The sequence below is a fragment of the Bos taurus genome, chromosome 6 (genome assembly GCF_002263795.3).
Source record: "Bos taurus isolate L1 Dominette 01449 registration number 42190680 breed Hereford chromosome 6, ARS-UCD2.0, whole genome shotgun sequence".
NCBI lineage: Eukaryota > Metazoa > Chordata > Mammalia > Artiodactyla > Bovidae > Bos > Bos taurus.
In genome coordinates this window covers 40,270,997-40,287,889 of record NC_037333.1, presented here as the reverse complement: position 1 = coordinate 40,287,889, position 16,893 = coordinate 40,270,997, and the positions used below count along the sequence as shown (strand labels likewise).

The window sequence follows — 16,893 nt, the reverse complement described above, 5'->3', positions numbered from 1 at the left end:
TAGGCTGCAGTCCATGGGGTCGCTAAGAGTCGAACACAACTGAGAGACTTCACTTTCAGTTTTCACTTTCATGCATTGGAGAAGGAAATGGCAACCCACTCCAGTGTTCTTTCCTGGAGAATCCCAGGGACGGGGGAGCCTGGTGGGCTGCCGTCTATGGGGTCGCACAGAGTCGGACACGACTGAAGCGACTTAGCAGCAGCAGCAGGGAGCTAGATCCCATCCATAGCAACTAAAATCCCATGTGCCACAACTAAGCCCTGACACAGCTAAATAAATAAATAACATAGCATAACATTTATTTAGCTTCCCTACATGCTGGGAGGCCTTTTCCTGCAAAATTTGGGGACCTTCATTTTGCAGAATCAACCTAAGTGACCTGAAAAGAGAATGTTAAAAGAAATCACATTTGTCAATTTTTTAGAATAGTGCTGGGATCTTTATATACATAGTATCAATGAGTTAGCATTCCTTCACTATAAGATGCTATTTCTTTTCACATTTTATAGATTGAGATACACAGTCTTGGGACATTTCAATGATTTCTCTGTTAGTACAGCTGAAACTTGAGCCTAGTTTTCGGTTTTTAGGGTTTTCTGTTTTGGCTATATATCTCACATAATATTTGCTGCTTCCAAACAGAGAATGGAGCCAAAGGTGAGGAGAAAATGTGCCTCATAACTTGTATTTCTCCTTCATCGTGGTGATGGTGCAACCTTCTGGGGCTGGGAATGTGCCTGCATCTCCATACTTAAGCAGCTGAGTTGAATCTTGAGTATCACCCAGCGCTCATCTCTTTTCCAGTTATTACATAGGAAAGTCTTGCTCCACTTCTTTTTCCAACCTGAAATTCATATTTAATCACTTGAGCTCTAAGGAGTATGTTCAGGGAATGCAGAAGGTTCTTAATGCAAACTTTGGAAGCAGCAAAATACCAAATATATTGGTTGTATCCAGTTTTTTTTTTCCTTTTTCATACATTATCTATTTTAATTTTCATTTGTTTTATTTCCCTGTGATATCAGTATTTCTTAAAGGTTATTTTACAAATGAAACAGACTAAAAGAGAATAAATGACTCATTAGGTGTTCAAACACCTGGGAATATGAGAACAGAAATTTAAAATTTAAATTGGTTTTAGTAATTTAGAAGTAAAACTAGTTTTACTTCTTAGTGATCAGTTTGTATACTATGAAAACTGAAGGGCTAATCCTATTATTTTTAAATGAGTTTTTAACAATCCAATTGTTAAATACAGTAAGGTGTTTAAAATTTGCATTGAACTAAGAAGTGTTTTCTTTTGACCCTGGTGGTCTCCCCTTAATTTCTATGATTGTAATTATGATACATGGTCACAAGGGTTGGGAAGTAGAGCCAAGATTTTGATCTTGAAAGTCCAAGGACAGAGATGCATTTAAGAGAAAGTGGTGACCTTGAACAATATAGCACAAGGCATCAAAAATGTCCCTCAGCAAAACTGGATAGAAGAGAGCAGAAGAATTACAGGGGAAAAAGTGTTTTGGAGTGCAAGGAGTTCTAAAATCTTGCACACGAGTTTTAGAGGAAACTGCCAGAGCAAGTTTATTTTCTAATCTTTTAAAAGCCAGCAATTGTATGAGTGTATATCCAGTCAGGACAGATGTTTTTAATACTCTGTTGGAAAAAATGCTGGGCTCTATAAGAATCAGTCCCTGCTTTTGAGGTATTTACCAAGTCTAAACGCAACAGAGAAGTCCACAAACAGAGCCCAGTGATAAGAGTACTACAAGTTCATGGCTCGGCACCATGTAAATTTTGAAAATTCTACTAGCATAGAATATGGAGGTATCTTTAAATTGTCAGGCAACTAAGAGAATAACTTTTCAAAGCAACCCCAGTTTCAAATCAGAGAACTGGGGAGTGAAAATTTAATTTACAAAAGCCTATGCTTTTCCAATTGCATTACATATTAAACAGGGTGGAATAATAGGTGAAGACAGTCAGGCTTCCCTATTATCTGTCTCTGAGAATCAGACTCTCCATCCATCATCTTTATCGTATCACTAAATTCACATCATCTATCTTTCAAGTCATCCTTACTGGAGGTGGTGGGGTGTTTTGTTTTCACAATTCAATCAATTAATGAATGAGAAATATTTTTGAATCTCAAAGGATAAAAAATTATCTTGGTTATGAGGTAATCATACTATAAGTAGTTTGGTATGTTCATATCTTGAAAACTAAGAAGATAAAAGTCACTTTCCTAAATTTAAATATATGCAAACAATTATGATACAGCTATAGCATATAACACAATCAAACAATACAATTTGCTTAAACATCCTTGCATAAAGAGACCTTAAATCTGATCTGGGGGCACTCCAGTCACATTGTAATATAGTAAATAATTAATAAGCAGTTGGATTCATACTCAAAATAAGCATTTCATGTTTCTGTTCAGTTGCCCATTTGTGTCCGACTCTTTGCGACCCCATGGACTGCAGCATCCCAGGGTTCTGTATCCCTCCCATCTCCCCAAGTTTGCTCAGGTTCACATCCATTGCATTGGTGATGCCATCCAGCCATCTCATCCTCTGTCACCTTCTTCTCCTTCTTCTTCTCCTTCTGCCCTCCATCTTTCCCAGCATCAAGAATTTTTCCAATGAGTTAGCTGTTTGCATCAAATGACCAAAATACTGGAATTTCAGCTTCAGCATCAATCCTTCCAATGAGTATTCAGGGTTGATTTCCCTTAAGATTGACTGCTTTGATCTCCTGGCTATCCAAGGGACTCTCAGGAGTCTTCTCCATCACCATAGTTCGAAGGCATCAATTCTTTGTCTCTCTGTCTTCCTTATGGTCCAGCTTTCACAACCATACATGACTACTGGGAAAACCATGGCCTTGACTATACAGACTTTTGTTGGCAGAGTAATGTCTCTGCTTTCCAACACACTGTCTAGATTTGTCATTCACTTATGTTATAACAAATATATACATATACATATTACATACACATTAAGTCCTCAGATGAATCTTAAATATATCTTTACCTTGCCACTATTTCCAGATCTCAATGTGTTCACCAACACTGAAGTTGCTCTCTGAACTTGTCCTTTTGGGGTTTTGTGGAGGCTTCATGGTATAGGCATGGTTGATTAAATCATTATCCACTGGTGATTGAATTGAACTTCCAGCTCCTCTCCCCTCCCTGGAGATCAGAGGACTGGGATTGAAAATTCTAACCCTCTAACTACCTGGTTGGCTCCCCTGACAACCATCCCTCATCCTTGCATCAGTACAGTTCAGTTCAGTTGCTCAGTCGTGTCCGACTCTTTGCAACCCCATGGACTGCAGCACTCCAGGCCTCCCTGTCCATCACCAACTCCCGGGGTTTACTCAAACTCATGTCCATTGAGTCGGTGATGCCATCCAACCATCTCATTCTCTGTCATTCCCTTCTCCTCCTGCCTTCAGTCTTTCCCAGCATCAGGGTCTTTTCAAATGAGTCAGTTCTTCACATCAGGTGGCCAAAGTATTGGAGTTTCAGCTTCAACATCAGTCTTTCCAATGAATAATCAGGACTGATTTCCTTTAGGATGGACTGGTTGGATCTCCTTGCACTCCAAGGGACTCTTCAAGAATCTTCTCCAATACCACAGTTCAAAGGCATCAATTCTTCAGTGCTCAGCTTTCTTTATAGTTCAACTCTCACACCCATACATGACTACTGGAAAAACCATAGCCTTGACTAGTCAGACCTTTGTTAGCAAAGTAAGGTCTCTGCTTTTTAGTATGCTGTCTAGGTTAGTCATAACTTTCCTTCCAAGGAGTAAGCGTCTTTTAATTTCATGGCTGCAGTCACCATCTGCAGTGATTTCGGAGCCCCCAAAAATAATGTCTGCCACTGTTTCCCCATCTATTTCCCATGAAGTGATGGGACCGGATGCCATGATCTTCATTTTCTGAATGTTGAGCTTTAAGCCAACTTTTTAACTCTCCTCTTTCAGTTTCATCAAGAGGATCTTGCATGGGATCCAACAATTACCTTATTAACATCACAAGAGATACCTTTATCTCTCTCATAGCTTTAGGAACTCTGTGCTAGAAATGGAGACTCAGAAGAAACATATTTCTCCTTATAAATCACAGTATTAGAGGGTCCCTTCTGCTTTCCATTCATTGGGTAGTTTGTTATTTGGTCCCAGCAAACCATTAGGGACCATGAAATATACTTTTCCATTGGGTTCGGAAGCAGGGAGAAATTGTTGATAAATAGCCCTATAGACACCTGTTCTTGCCTTGTTCAATCCATCGATTGCCTTTCTGTGTATCTCATGGGTTATTTCCACATGTTCTTCTAAGTGTTCTAGATGCTTTCTGGTCTCTCCTTATGAACTCATAGCTGGCTCACTTTAAGTGTGCTTTCTGACAATTTTACTGCTTAAGAAGATAGCTTCCTTTGAGAATTGTCAACTTGCTTGTTATCAGTTCTTGCTAGAAGGATGAGATGCTCTACTTATTTGGGGGAGTGATCTTAATCTCCCTTTTTTCTTCCCTGGACCAAATGCCCAGTGTCCAGTCTTTGTTTTGCCCATAGTATGCTGTGCTACTTATTAAAGAGGTGTCATCCACTTCCTTTGTCAGAAAGAATACCTGAAAGAATAGTCTTTGGACAAAACATGGATGCCATGACATTTCTATTTGTAGAAACCCAAGCTTTTCAACTTAAGCACATGGATGCCTTCTTTGGCAACAGGAATAGACGTGAGGGTTGATGAAAAACCACAGATGCTTAAAAGATGTGCTATAAAAGGCTCCCCAAGGAATTATTTATCTTACAAGGACTTTTAGTTTTCATTTTTCCCATGATATTTTTGTATTAATTCTTCTTTTTGGATCCACAATGATTTATGGGAAGAGGAGATTTCAGCCAGTGAGGGACAAATATTAGCTACAGAATACATCTGATTTGCATATCACTACAACCATTTCTAGAGAATTCCATCAGAGTTCTGACAACCTTCAAGGAAATGCTAAAAGACTTTCTGAAGAGGTAAAAGTGTAAGGACTCACAATGCACCTCAAAAAAGAATTTCTTTAGCACTTTCCTATGCATACATGGATCTCTCTGCAAAGCCCCATTCCCAACGCTTTTCATGGATTACTGTATCTCTAATGTACTCCCCTAAACATTAGTAGGGAAAACTTTTCTTTAATGAATTAAAGGCTCCTGAGTTTCCTCTGACATTTACTTCCAGTATGTGGCCTTTTATTCTTCTCAGCTGTCATTTACAATTGCAGTGTTCCCCTGTCTTTGAGGGTAAACTCTGATGATATTAGAGAGAGCAGATTCAATTTATAAAGCTAGTCAGGGAGGCATAACTCATATCTGTTTTGTAGGCTCATTGCATTATATCAGTCTAGTACTGTACTGGGTTCAACTGCTTTGGTGGATATCATTTAACCCTAGGATAGCCATGCTGAGGTTACTGTTTGTATGATGGAGTTCTGTTTACCAAATTCCAGGTTATTAATATTGTACTGACAGCTCGTATTTAATGATCAAATATGATGTGCAAAGAAGAGTTCTAAGATAGGAACATAATGTGGAATTATCTTATTAATCCTCATAGCAGCCCTCTAGTGTCAATAGTTATCCCCGTGTGACAGAGGAGAACAAGGGGACTTCGAGGAAATGTTTGTCTGAAGCTCTACAGCTTTTAAGCAGAAGAGAGGTTCAGTGCAGTTCTTCTGTCTCACTCCAGAGCCCAGGAGCATAAGCATTTCACTGCTGCTGCTGCAGTGTTGATTCTAAATGCTTCCCGAGAGAAGGGCACCAGCTATTAAATGGACATGAAGGTGTCTGTGATGTCCACACATCAGGCTAGACATCAGGAAAGCCAGACACAAGGTAAGGCTCAGCAGCCCATCATGTGCTTTACGGGCAATTCCTATAACCTCAAACTCAGTCTCCTCAGTTTAAAAATGATGCCACTAGACTAGTTTACAGGTATCCCTGCTTTAGGGATAAAGACCTACATTAGCCCCTATTTTTGCTAATGAAAAGAAATCTGAAGAGGATTTTCACCTTTATGTAGAAAAGCAAAAAATGAAATATAGCATACAGCATTCCTCTTACACTTAGCTGCTACAGAGGCAGCACACCCCAAGCACCAACGGGCACCATCAAGCCCTCTCCCCCAAGAACTACCCTCTGCATCTCAGCATCAAGCCCCCATAGCTTTGAATTGTGTCTGTGAGCATCTCTTCTTTATGGTGACTGCTTCTGTGTTTTCTGCCATTTCAGCTTTTGGGAGGTTTTATAAGAGCACTCTACTTTTCAAGAGCAGGAGAAACCCATTTAAGCTCTAAAGTTGCTTAAATCCTCAAACTCTGTGGTCAATAGACTAGGCTCTGCTATATTCTAATTATGAGAACATGGGTAGTGTCTCTCTAACAGTTTGTTCATCGGTAAAATGGAGATAATGCTAGCATCTATCCATTCCCATGAGAAAATCCAGGGAAAGCATTTAACACAATGTATTAACTTATCATCATCATTGCTATCATGATCACCATCATTGTGCTAATTATTATTATTACAAAAGTTTCTCACTTATTAGTATAGATATTAGTAGTTAGTATGGATATTAGTAGTAGCAAAATAGTCATAGTTCATTTATAACGGACCTTGCCACGTGTCTCATAACACTACCTAAGGCAGCTGAGTAGGATCAACAGGGAACACAAGGCCCCAAGGCAAGTGTCTCTTTACCAACTGACAAAATGGCATGGCAGTTACATGCTAAGAAAATCTCACTCTACATTTATCACATTATGATCATATCATTGTGAAGGGTCTAAGAAGCACTGAAGGAAACTCACTGGTCTTAACAGATTAATGTACCAGCCAGCACAGCACCAGGAAATCCTAGCTACTTAACAGTTGATGGAGTAGTTTACTTAACCTGTCCTAAAATCTGGGACTTTTCCCAAAGCACTTTAGTGTCCAGCCACTCATATTCAGATTAAAGTGTACGTGGTAAGGAAGGAGGTGGAGAGGTCCTTGCTGAACTAAAGGCAATCATTTCTCAAAAAAGAAATTTAAAACATTTCATTTTCCCCAAATCTCACAAACTACAATTATATATGTTGTTATTCAGTCACTAACAAAGAGTCATGTCTGACTCTTTGACACCCTATGGACTGCATCACACCAGGCTTCTCTGTCCTTTACCGTGTTCCAAAGTTAGTGTTTTGGGGACACCAACAAATTCATGTCCATTGAGTCAGTGATGCTATCTAACCTTCTCAGCCTCTGTTGTCCTCTTCTGCTTATGCCTTCAATCTCTGCCAGCATCAGAGTCCTTTCCAATGAGTCAGTTAGGTGACCAAATATTGCAGCTTCAGCTTTAGCATTGGTTCTTCCAATATTTAGGGTTGATTTCCTTTAGAATTAACTGATTTGATCTTCTTGTTATCCAAGGGACTCTCAAGAGTTTTCTCCAGCACCGCAATTCAAAAGCATCAATTCTTCAGCATTCAGCCTTCTTCATGGTCCAACTCTCACATCCATACACAACTACTAGAAAAACCATAGCTTTGACTATATGAACCTTTGTATGTGTGTGTATATATATATATATATATATATATATTTAATTTAAAAAAAAATTTTAAATCAATACTGCAGTTTGGGTTGAAAGGCTTCCTTTTGCATGTGGCTCTCTCCAAAACAGCCACCATAATGGAAGAAGATGTGGAAGCAAATAAATGTAGTGTGTCTTCCCGAAAGAAGTATTTCCATAGCTGGATCTCCAGAAGCCTTATTTTTCAGTCCTAAAAAATTATAATCCAAAAGACAAGTTAACGTTGCAATTAATGAAGTCAGGAAGGTGTAAGGGTGATTACGCTAATCTACAAATTCCATAAAAGCCAAAATGGAATATTTAAAAATTCACTCTGTATCCTTGGTGCCCAGGAGAGTGCTCAATGCATAGAACACACTAAAGGACAATTTGTTTAAAGAGTAAACACATGTATTCCCATCTCTTTCAGAATTTTCCACAGTTTATTGTGATCCACACAGTCAAAGGCTTTGGCATAGTCAATAAAGCAGTAATAGATGTTTTTCTGGAACTCTCTTGTTTTTTCAATGATCCAGTGGATGTTGACAATTTGATCTCTGGCTCCTGTATACAGGTCAGGAAGCAACAGTTAGAACTGGACACCGAACAACAAACTGGTTCCAAATAGGAAAAGGAGTACATCAAGGCTGTATATTCTTACCCTGCTTATTTAACTTATATGCAGAGTACATCATGAGAAACGCTGGGCTGGAGGAAGCACAAGCTGGAATCAAGATTGCCAGGAGAAATATCAATAACCTCAAATATGCAGATCACACCACCCTTACGGTAGAAAGTGAAGAAAAACTAAAGAACCTCTTGATGAAAGTAAAAAAGGAGAGTGAAAAAATTGGCTTAAAGCTCAACATTCAGAAAACAAAGATCATGGCATCTGGTCCCATCACTTCATGACAAATAGATGGGAAGCAGTGGAAACAGTGGCTGACTTTATCTTTCTGGGCTCCAAAATCACCGCGGACGGTGATTGCAGCCATGAAATTAAAAGACGCTTGCTCCTTGCAAGGAAAGTTATGACCAACCTAGACAGCATATTAAAAAGCAGAGACATTACTTTGAAAACAAAGGTCTATCTAGTCAAAGCTATGGTTTTTCCAGTAGTCATCTATGGATGTGAGAGTTGGACTATAAATAAATCTGAGTGCAGAGGAATTGATGCTTTTGAACTGTGGTATTGGAGAAGACTCTTGAGGGTCCTTTGGACTGCAAGGAGATCCAACCAGTCCATCCTAAAGGAGATCAGTCCTAGGTGTTCATTGGAAGGACTGATGTTGAAGCTGAAACTCCAATACTTTGGCCACCTGATGCGGAGAGCCGATTCATTGGAAAAGACCCTGATGCTGGGAAAGATTGAGGGCAGGAGGAGAAGGGGACAACAGAGGATGAGATGGTTGGATGGCATCACCGACATGATGGACATGGGTTTGGGTGGATTCTGGGAGTTGGTGATGGACAGGGAGGCCTGGCGTGCTGCGGTTCCTGGGGTTGCAAAGAGTCGGACACGACTGAGCGACTGAACTGAACTGACTGAAACACATGTATGCCTCTGTAAAAAACTGTGTGACTCCAACAAGTTACATAATTTTCATCTCTCCAAGCTTCATTTTCATCTCTAACTAACCCTTACTTTTCAGGGTTAGTGAAAATGTTATTTAATAAAAGAGATATTGTAGGTAAGAAGGCAGTAAATGTACACTCATTAAACAGCTGTTACTGTGGTGATGTGGTCCAGCAGCCTGCCATCAAAGCATCCTTGTCTGCATGAAAATCTGTGCATCACTTTATCCCTTGGAGGGATCTGGACACACACCTTGATATCCCCTAGTAATTTTCAGAATGATGATTAGATTTATGAGGAAAGCAGATTATTGTTGTTTGTTCATGGGATTTGGTGAATATCAAATCACCATGTGATTCTGGTCAGCAACGCCTCTCGATGTGAAACTTTCTCATAAACCAGTGGTGGTAGCACATGTGGATACAGCCCTTCTGGAAATCAAAGTGACTGTGCATACGAAGAGCCTTAACATGGTTCAGAGCCTTAACATGGTTTAGAGCCGTAACATGGTTTAAAGCTTTTGGTCTTATGAGCCTCCTTCTGGGATTAGTCATAAAGAACCAAAGGTGGAACCACAGATGTATGCACTAGAATGTTAATTACATTACTATTCCTATGTAGTTCAAAAATGTGCTGCAATTCCCTAAATACCCAACTGTATGGTAAATGCACCAGACACATTATTATGCAGCCTTTAATAATAATGAACTGTTACAGTCAGGATATTTTTTTATGGTAAAAAGAATAAGATGCAATGCTACAGTGTTATTCTAATTTTATTATTGTTTGTTGTTCATTCACTAGGTCATGTCCAACTTCTAATTTTATATGTATAGCATATTAATATACAGTTAGATAAAGGACCAAAATATTCTTACAGTAATATAATTATAGGTGATTTTTATCTACTTTTTTTTTTATAGACAACATAGTTTCACTACATGACCATTTGCTAATAATCAGATGAAATATCATTAGAAACTAAAATACAGAAGCCATAAAGCTTATAGAAGGTCAATAGTAACTTCTCACCGTATAGATAAGTGAGCTTTCCTCACTTTCTCTAAAGCTGGGAACTCTTTTGCTTCTTGGTCTTATGGTGAAGAAAGCCGAATTAACAAATTCATACTTCAGTGTTTAGCCCTTACTGAACTTATTTGAAAATATCATCCTTTAAAAATGATATCAGGGGAAGTGGTCCAGTAGTTAAGAATCCACCTTCAGTGAAGGAGATGCAGGCTCAATCCCCGGTCAGGGAACTAAGATCCCACATACTGTAGAGCAAGTAAGCCCGCTCCACAACCAGAGTCTGTGAGCTGCAATCAAAGAACCTGCAAGACGCAATGAAGATCTCATGTGAAGTGACTTCAGTTCAGTTCAGGCTCTCAGTCATGTCCGAAGCTTTGCAAGCCCACAGATTGCAACACGTAATGCTTCCCTGTCCATTACCCACTCCTGGAGCTTTCTCAACCTCATGTCCTTCGAGTTGGTGATGCCATCCAACCATTTCATCCTGTCATCCCCTTCTCCTCCTGCCTTCAATCTTTCCCAGCATCAGGGTCTTTTCTAAGGAGTCAGTTCTTCACATCAGGTGGCCAAAGTATTGGAGTTTCAACTTCAGCATTGGTCCTTTCAGTGAATATTCAGGACTGATTTCCTTTAAGATTGATTGGTTTGATCTCCTTGCAGTCCAAAGGACTCTCAAGAGTCTTCCCCAACACCACAGTTCAACAGCACTAATTCTTTTGCACTCAGCTTTCTTTATAGTTCAGCTCTCACATCCATTCATGACTACTGGAAAAACCATAGCTTTGACTAGAAGGACCTTTGTTGGCAAAGTAATGTCTCTGCTTTTTAATATGCTGTCTAGGTTGGTCATAACTTTTCTTCCAAGGAGCAAGCGTCTTTTAATTTCATGTCTGTAGTCACCATCTTCAGTGATTTTGGAACCCAAAAAAATAAAGTGTGTCACTATTTCCATTATTTCCCCATCTATTTGCCATGAATTGATAGGGCTGGATGCCATGATCTTCTTTTTTTGAATGTTGAGTTTTAAGCCAGCTTTTTCACTCTCCTCTTTCATTTTCAACAAGAAGCTCTTTAGTTCTTCTTTGCTTTCTGCCATAAGGGTGGTGTCATCTGCATATCTGAGATTACTGATATTTCTCCCGGCAATCTTGATTCCAGTTTATGCTTCATCCAGCCCAGCATTTCACATGATGTACTCTGCATATAAATTAAATAAGCAGGGTGACAATATACAGCCAATATACAGCCTTGACGTACTCCTTTCCCAATTTTAAACCAGTCTGTTGTTCCATGTCAGGTTCCAACTGTTCCTTCTTGACCTGCATACAGATTTCTCAGGAGATGGGTCAGGTGGTCTGGTATTCCCATCTCTTTAAGAATTTTCCATAGTTTGTTGTGATCTAAACAGTCAAAGGCTTTGGCATAATCAATAAAGCAGAAGTAGATGTTTTTCCGGTTTTCTCTTGCTTTTTTGATGATCCAATGGATGTTGGCAATGTGATTTCTGGTTCTTCTGCCTTTTCTAAATCCAGCTTGAACATCTGGAAATTCTCAGTTCACATGCTGTTGAAGCCTGGCTTGGAGAATTCTGAGCATTACTTTGCTACCATGTGAGATGAGTGCAGTTGTGCAGTAGTTTGAACACGCATCCCTTAATAACTCAGATCAGTACCACCACTCCTGTTAGACAAGCAAAAATATACTGCATTCTTTTAAATTTGTTATGTATTTAGGATCTTGTTTGTTACAGCAAGAGTTAACCTGATACAGCCACATTGTTTATGGTTTACACTTAGCTGTATGCATGGGCAGGTCAAACTCTTCTTGATGGAGAGGTGGAGATACCTCTTTTGTGCAGAAATGACTCAACAAAACTGGTAAGGGAGGAGTTAGAAAATAGACCATTGTACTGCTTTGTAAGTCACTAGCATCCTGAAAAATATGATTAATCTTTTTCACCTGAAGGTAGTAAAATGTATTGCTTTCCTATAAGAACTCTTTTAAATAAATGATAGATCGTCAGTTCAGTTCAGTTCAGTCACTCAGTCGTATCCGACTCTTTGCAACCCCATGAACTGCAGCACGCCAGGCCTCCCCGTCCAACACCAACTTCCGGAGCCTTCTCAAACTTGTGTCCATTGAGTCAGTGATGCCATCCAACCATCTCATCCTCTGTCGTCCCCTTCTCCTCCTGCCTTCAATCTTTCCCAGCATCAGGGTCTTTTCAAATGAGTCAGTTCTTCACATCAGGTGGCCAAAGTACTGGAATTTCAGCTTCAACATCAGTCCCTCCAATGAACACCCAGGACTGATCTCCTTTAGGATGGACTGGTTGGGTCTCCTTGCAGTCCAAGGGACTCTCAAGAGTTTTCTCCAACACCACAGTTCAAAAGCATCAATTCTTCTGCACTCAGCTTTCTTTATAGTCCAACTCTCACATCCATACATGACTACTGGAAAAACCATAGCCGTGACTATACAGACCTTTGATGGTAAAGAAATGTCTCTGCTTTTTAATATGCTGTCTAGGTTAGTCATAACTTTCCTTCCAAGGAGTAAGTGTCTTTTAATTTCATGGCTGCAATCACCATCTGCAGTGATTTTGGACCCATAAAAATAAAGTCAGCCACTGTTTCCCCATCTATTTGCCATGAAGTGATGGAACCAGACGCCATGATCTTAGTTTTCACTCCTGGATTATTTTTATCATCTCATTTATTGTTTTTTACCTTTCTTCTTCCATCTGGATGCAGGTCTCATGAAGATAAGACATTTAACTTGTTTACGACTGCCCCCTCATTTCTTAGAAAAGTTCCTAGAATAATAGACCTACAGTATGTATGGGCTAAAGCTGTAAATTAATGTAATAAATAAAGGATGAATAAAGACCAATTAGCTTGCTGAGTCTTACCACCCTAGAACTTGGCCAGGAATTTTCAGTTGGCAGAGAAAGGATTTTGTCTGACCCAGACATATGATTAAACATAAAGCAAACACATATGGGACTGTCAATCTCTGAATTTCAATTCACATTATAAGATATATCTAGCAAATGCATCTAGAGACTAAAGACAGCTGACCAGTTTGCTAACTGCAGGTATCCCTTCCTTTCCCATCTTTGTCTCTTGCTAGAGTCATTTGAACTCTGAGGCAAGTGTCTGGTTTTGACCTTGCATATATTCACCACCTGATGGCAGACAGCCCTCTATTTGCTCTCTCCTTACTATCCCCAGCAGATGGCTCAGAGATAAATAGCCAATCAATCACAATTTCCATGCATGAAAGGGTCTAACTACAAAGTGCTTATTTGCTCTTAAAATTGGTTCTGTTGCTGCCAACTAGATGAAGTTATTTAGTCATTTGAGTAATGAACTATACACCATCTTCTTTCCTCTTGGAGTTGTAACTCTTGATTGTTCACTTATTTATGTACTAGTCAGGATATTCCAGAAAAAATAAAGCCAATAGATGTGTATGTATACAGAAAGTGATTTATTTAAGCAGTTGGCTCATATGATTGTGAAGGCTTAGCCAGTCCAGAATCTGACAGAAGACAGAGGGAGACAGGCTAGAGATTCAGGAACTCAGGAAGGAATTGCAGTTCAAGTTCAAAGGCAGTCTGCTGTAGAATCAAGAAAAATCAGTGTTGCCTATCAAGTCCCAAGGCTGGAAAATTCTCTTTTGCTCTGGAGAAATTAGCCTTTTGTTCCATTCAGGTCTTCAAATGATTAGATAAGGCCTACTCATATGCTAGAGGGTAATTGCTTTTACTCAAAATCCACCAATTTAAATGTAAATCTCATTCAAAAACACCTTTATAGAAAGATCCAGAATAATGTTTAACCAAATAACTGGGCATCATGGCCCAGACAAATTGACATATCATAAACATCATAATTTGCTTGCTTGGGTTTTTTTTTCCTAATTTGTTTCTGGCTGTCTTTCCTTTGCTGCAATTCTCTTAGGTCCTCAGGGTCATTATTTCCACAGGGCTTGTTTAATACAAAACCTTGTGACAAGCTGGAAAGTTTCAAGCTCACATCCCAGCTCTTCCACTGGATCTCTGAGTAACAGGGCACTTGACCACAGAACCTAGTTCCTCTTCAGTGAATGGAGATATCTATGTCATTATAATAATCGAATGGGAAAAATACACATTGACAAGCCTGTAACACAAGCTTCACATTGGCAACTACTATTTGAAGCTGTGTTAATGTATCAAAGATATAACCTTTCAAACAAACAAAGAAGACAATAGAAAATTCCTCATGTGACGCACATGACAGTTGTGAGTAACTGAGTTTTAGAAAAAGGAAACATCAAGTTTATTCAGGAGGGGACAAAGAGTTAAGAGTTTTAAAGACCACAAATGATTTTTGAAGATCCCAGAAATAGCCTCAAATTTAAAGTACACAGAATATCCATGTCTAAAGTCAGGGGAATTAGCATACCTCTGATTCTCCCCCAGTGAATCCTGGAGATGCTGGTAGACCAGGGGGGTTCTCTGAGAACTGAAGTGAGGGAGCTTACAGAAAATGGGCCTGTTCCTGAAAAGCTACGCAGAAGGACCAGACAGAACTTATCTCTTCCCCATCTTCAGTATGCAGTTAGCATCCCACGTGTGGTTTGATGTCAATTTACTTTGTGATTGTCAGTCTCAACTGTTCCAGGGACCTCTCCAGTTCAGATTCCTGACCAGATTGTTTTTGAAACTCCAAAGAGTGAAAGCATTTTTTTGCCCTTACATCAGTGTCGAGTCCACTTGATTAGTCCTCACCTCGGCATAAAGGCAGATCTTATATAGCATTGGGCTTCCCTGGTGACTCAGACAGTAAAGAATCTGCCTGCAATACAGGAGACTGGATTCGATCCCTGGGTTGGGAAGACCCCCTGGAGAAGGGAATGGCTACCTACTCCAGTGTTCTTGCCTGGAAAATTCCATGGACAGAGGAGCCTGGTGGGCCACAGTCCATGGGGTCACAAAGAGATGGACTACAACTAGGCAACTAACACTTTCACTTTCACTTTGTATGACATTTTAGATTTCAGTTCCTTTTATAGAAAATTTCCATTTCAGAGGGGTACCTTTGCTCTGTGGCCCCATCAAGTCAATAATCCAACATTAGTGGCCTTCTTGTGGTCAGTATCCATCAGTCTTAAATAACTCCAACCACGGGACAAAGGTGGGAATTCATTATATTCAGGCATCCTCCTTTCACACCCTCCTCTTTAGAACTTAAAAAAAATCTTGGGGTCTTTCCTTACTCAAGTGACTTATTTCTACCTTTGTTATTATGCAGTCCAGAGCAATCTGTAGCTATTCCTGCTGGAGGCTTGTGGGGCCACCTTAGACCCAAGGGAGCACACCATTTTCACATTAAACTAAAGATGATGTGTGTCCAGCACATCTGCAGAGGACACAACATGAAGGTCCAGTCAAGACCATATCAGAATCCTCTTGCAGTGTTCTCGCTGAATGAAAAACAAATTTCCTCCTACCCATAGATAACATATATACATGTTCTTAAAAACAACCCTGTGTTTTTTTAATGTGTCAGACCAGCTGTGATGTGGATACTATGCAAAGATTTTTACATCATCAACTTTTTTTCATTCTATGAGAACTGGAACAAAGAGAAGTTTATAGTGCACTTCTATTCTTTTTGTGATATGGATGGATGGATGGATAACTTTCTTGGTTTAGCTTTGCACAGTAGACAGTCCTATTTCAAAATGTGCAGAAAAATCCGTTTTATGAACACTTTTCTCATATTACTTCTCTCCCACTTCCTCTAGGAATGTCCCAGCGGGGTTGTTAATGAAGATACCTTCAAAGAGATTTACTCGCAGTTCTTTCCACAGGGAGGTAGGTACAAATGTGGACCAGTGAGCATACTTTCAACTAGAATTATGCTTGCAATCTTGAGTTTGGTTTAATCTTTCATGGCATGACTCTACATTTTTCATCTTTACATCCAAGAATTAATACACAGCATGCTGTCCATGTGATTCTCAATACATCGTAAAAGTGAGCTACTTACAAATTATCAAATATCCGAGAGTTCACTCTTCAGCTGAATACAAGTAGTATTACCGAGTGCCTGTTGCCACATCCGTCAAAGGCATGGCACTTTCTGACTATGATGGATGGGTCCTGAAAGCCGCAAAGCTTTCACATGCATTACAATGCCCAACTTTCAAAATTAGAAAGTGTAATTATCCTCAATTTTTTGCATCTGAAATCTGGGGCTTAGAGAAGCTAAATGTTTTGCTCAGGGTCATACACCCACTAAAATGGCAGATCTAGGTTAGAATCCCCTGTGGCTCAAATGATAAAGAATCTGTCCGCAGTGCAGGAGACTTGGGTTTGACCCCTGAGTCGGGAAGATCCTCTAGAGAAGGGAATGGCTACCCACTCCAGTATTCTTGCCTGGAGAATCCTATGGACAGATGAGCCTGGTGGGCTACAGTCCATGGCACTGCAAAGCGTCAGACATGACTGAGCAGCTGACTACTACTAGGTTAGAACCCAGATATTTCTGGAGTCTTATCTAGGCTTTCTGCTGCTCCTTTCTGTTCTTCCTCTCTCTTTCAGGAACTCTTCACTATCACCCCTCCCCCCACATCTAAGAAAACCAATACCACTCTAGACATTATTTTAACTGGGAAGAAAAGAGA

General features: G+C 39.8%; 1 protein-coding gene across 5 annotated transcripts in view; it reads left to right on the top strand.

The window, feature by feature from the left end:
- Nucleotides 1–16,893, top strand: part of KCNIP4 (potassium voltage-gated channel interacting protein 4) — a 1,326,525-nt gene that overhangs the window by 1,288,666 nt on the left and 20,966 nt on the right. For all 5 annotated transcript variants that reach the window (NM_001076935.2, XM_005207804.5, XM_010806038.4 and 2 more), the window contains one exon: nt 16,012–16,081. In NM_001076935.2, the coding sequence (NP_001070403.1) occupies nt 16,012–16,081 (70 nt within the window). The remainder of the gene's footprint in view (nt 1–16,011; nt 16,082–16,893) is intronic.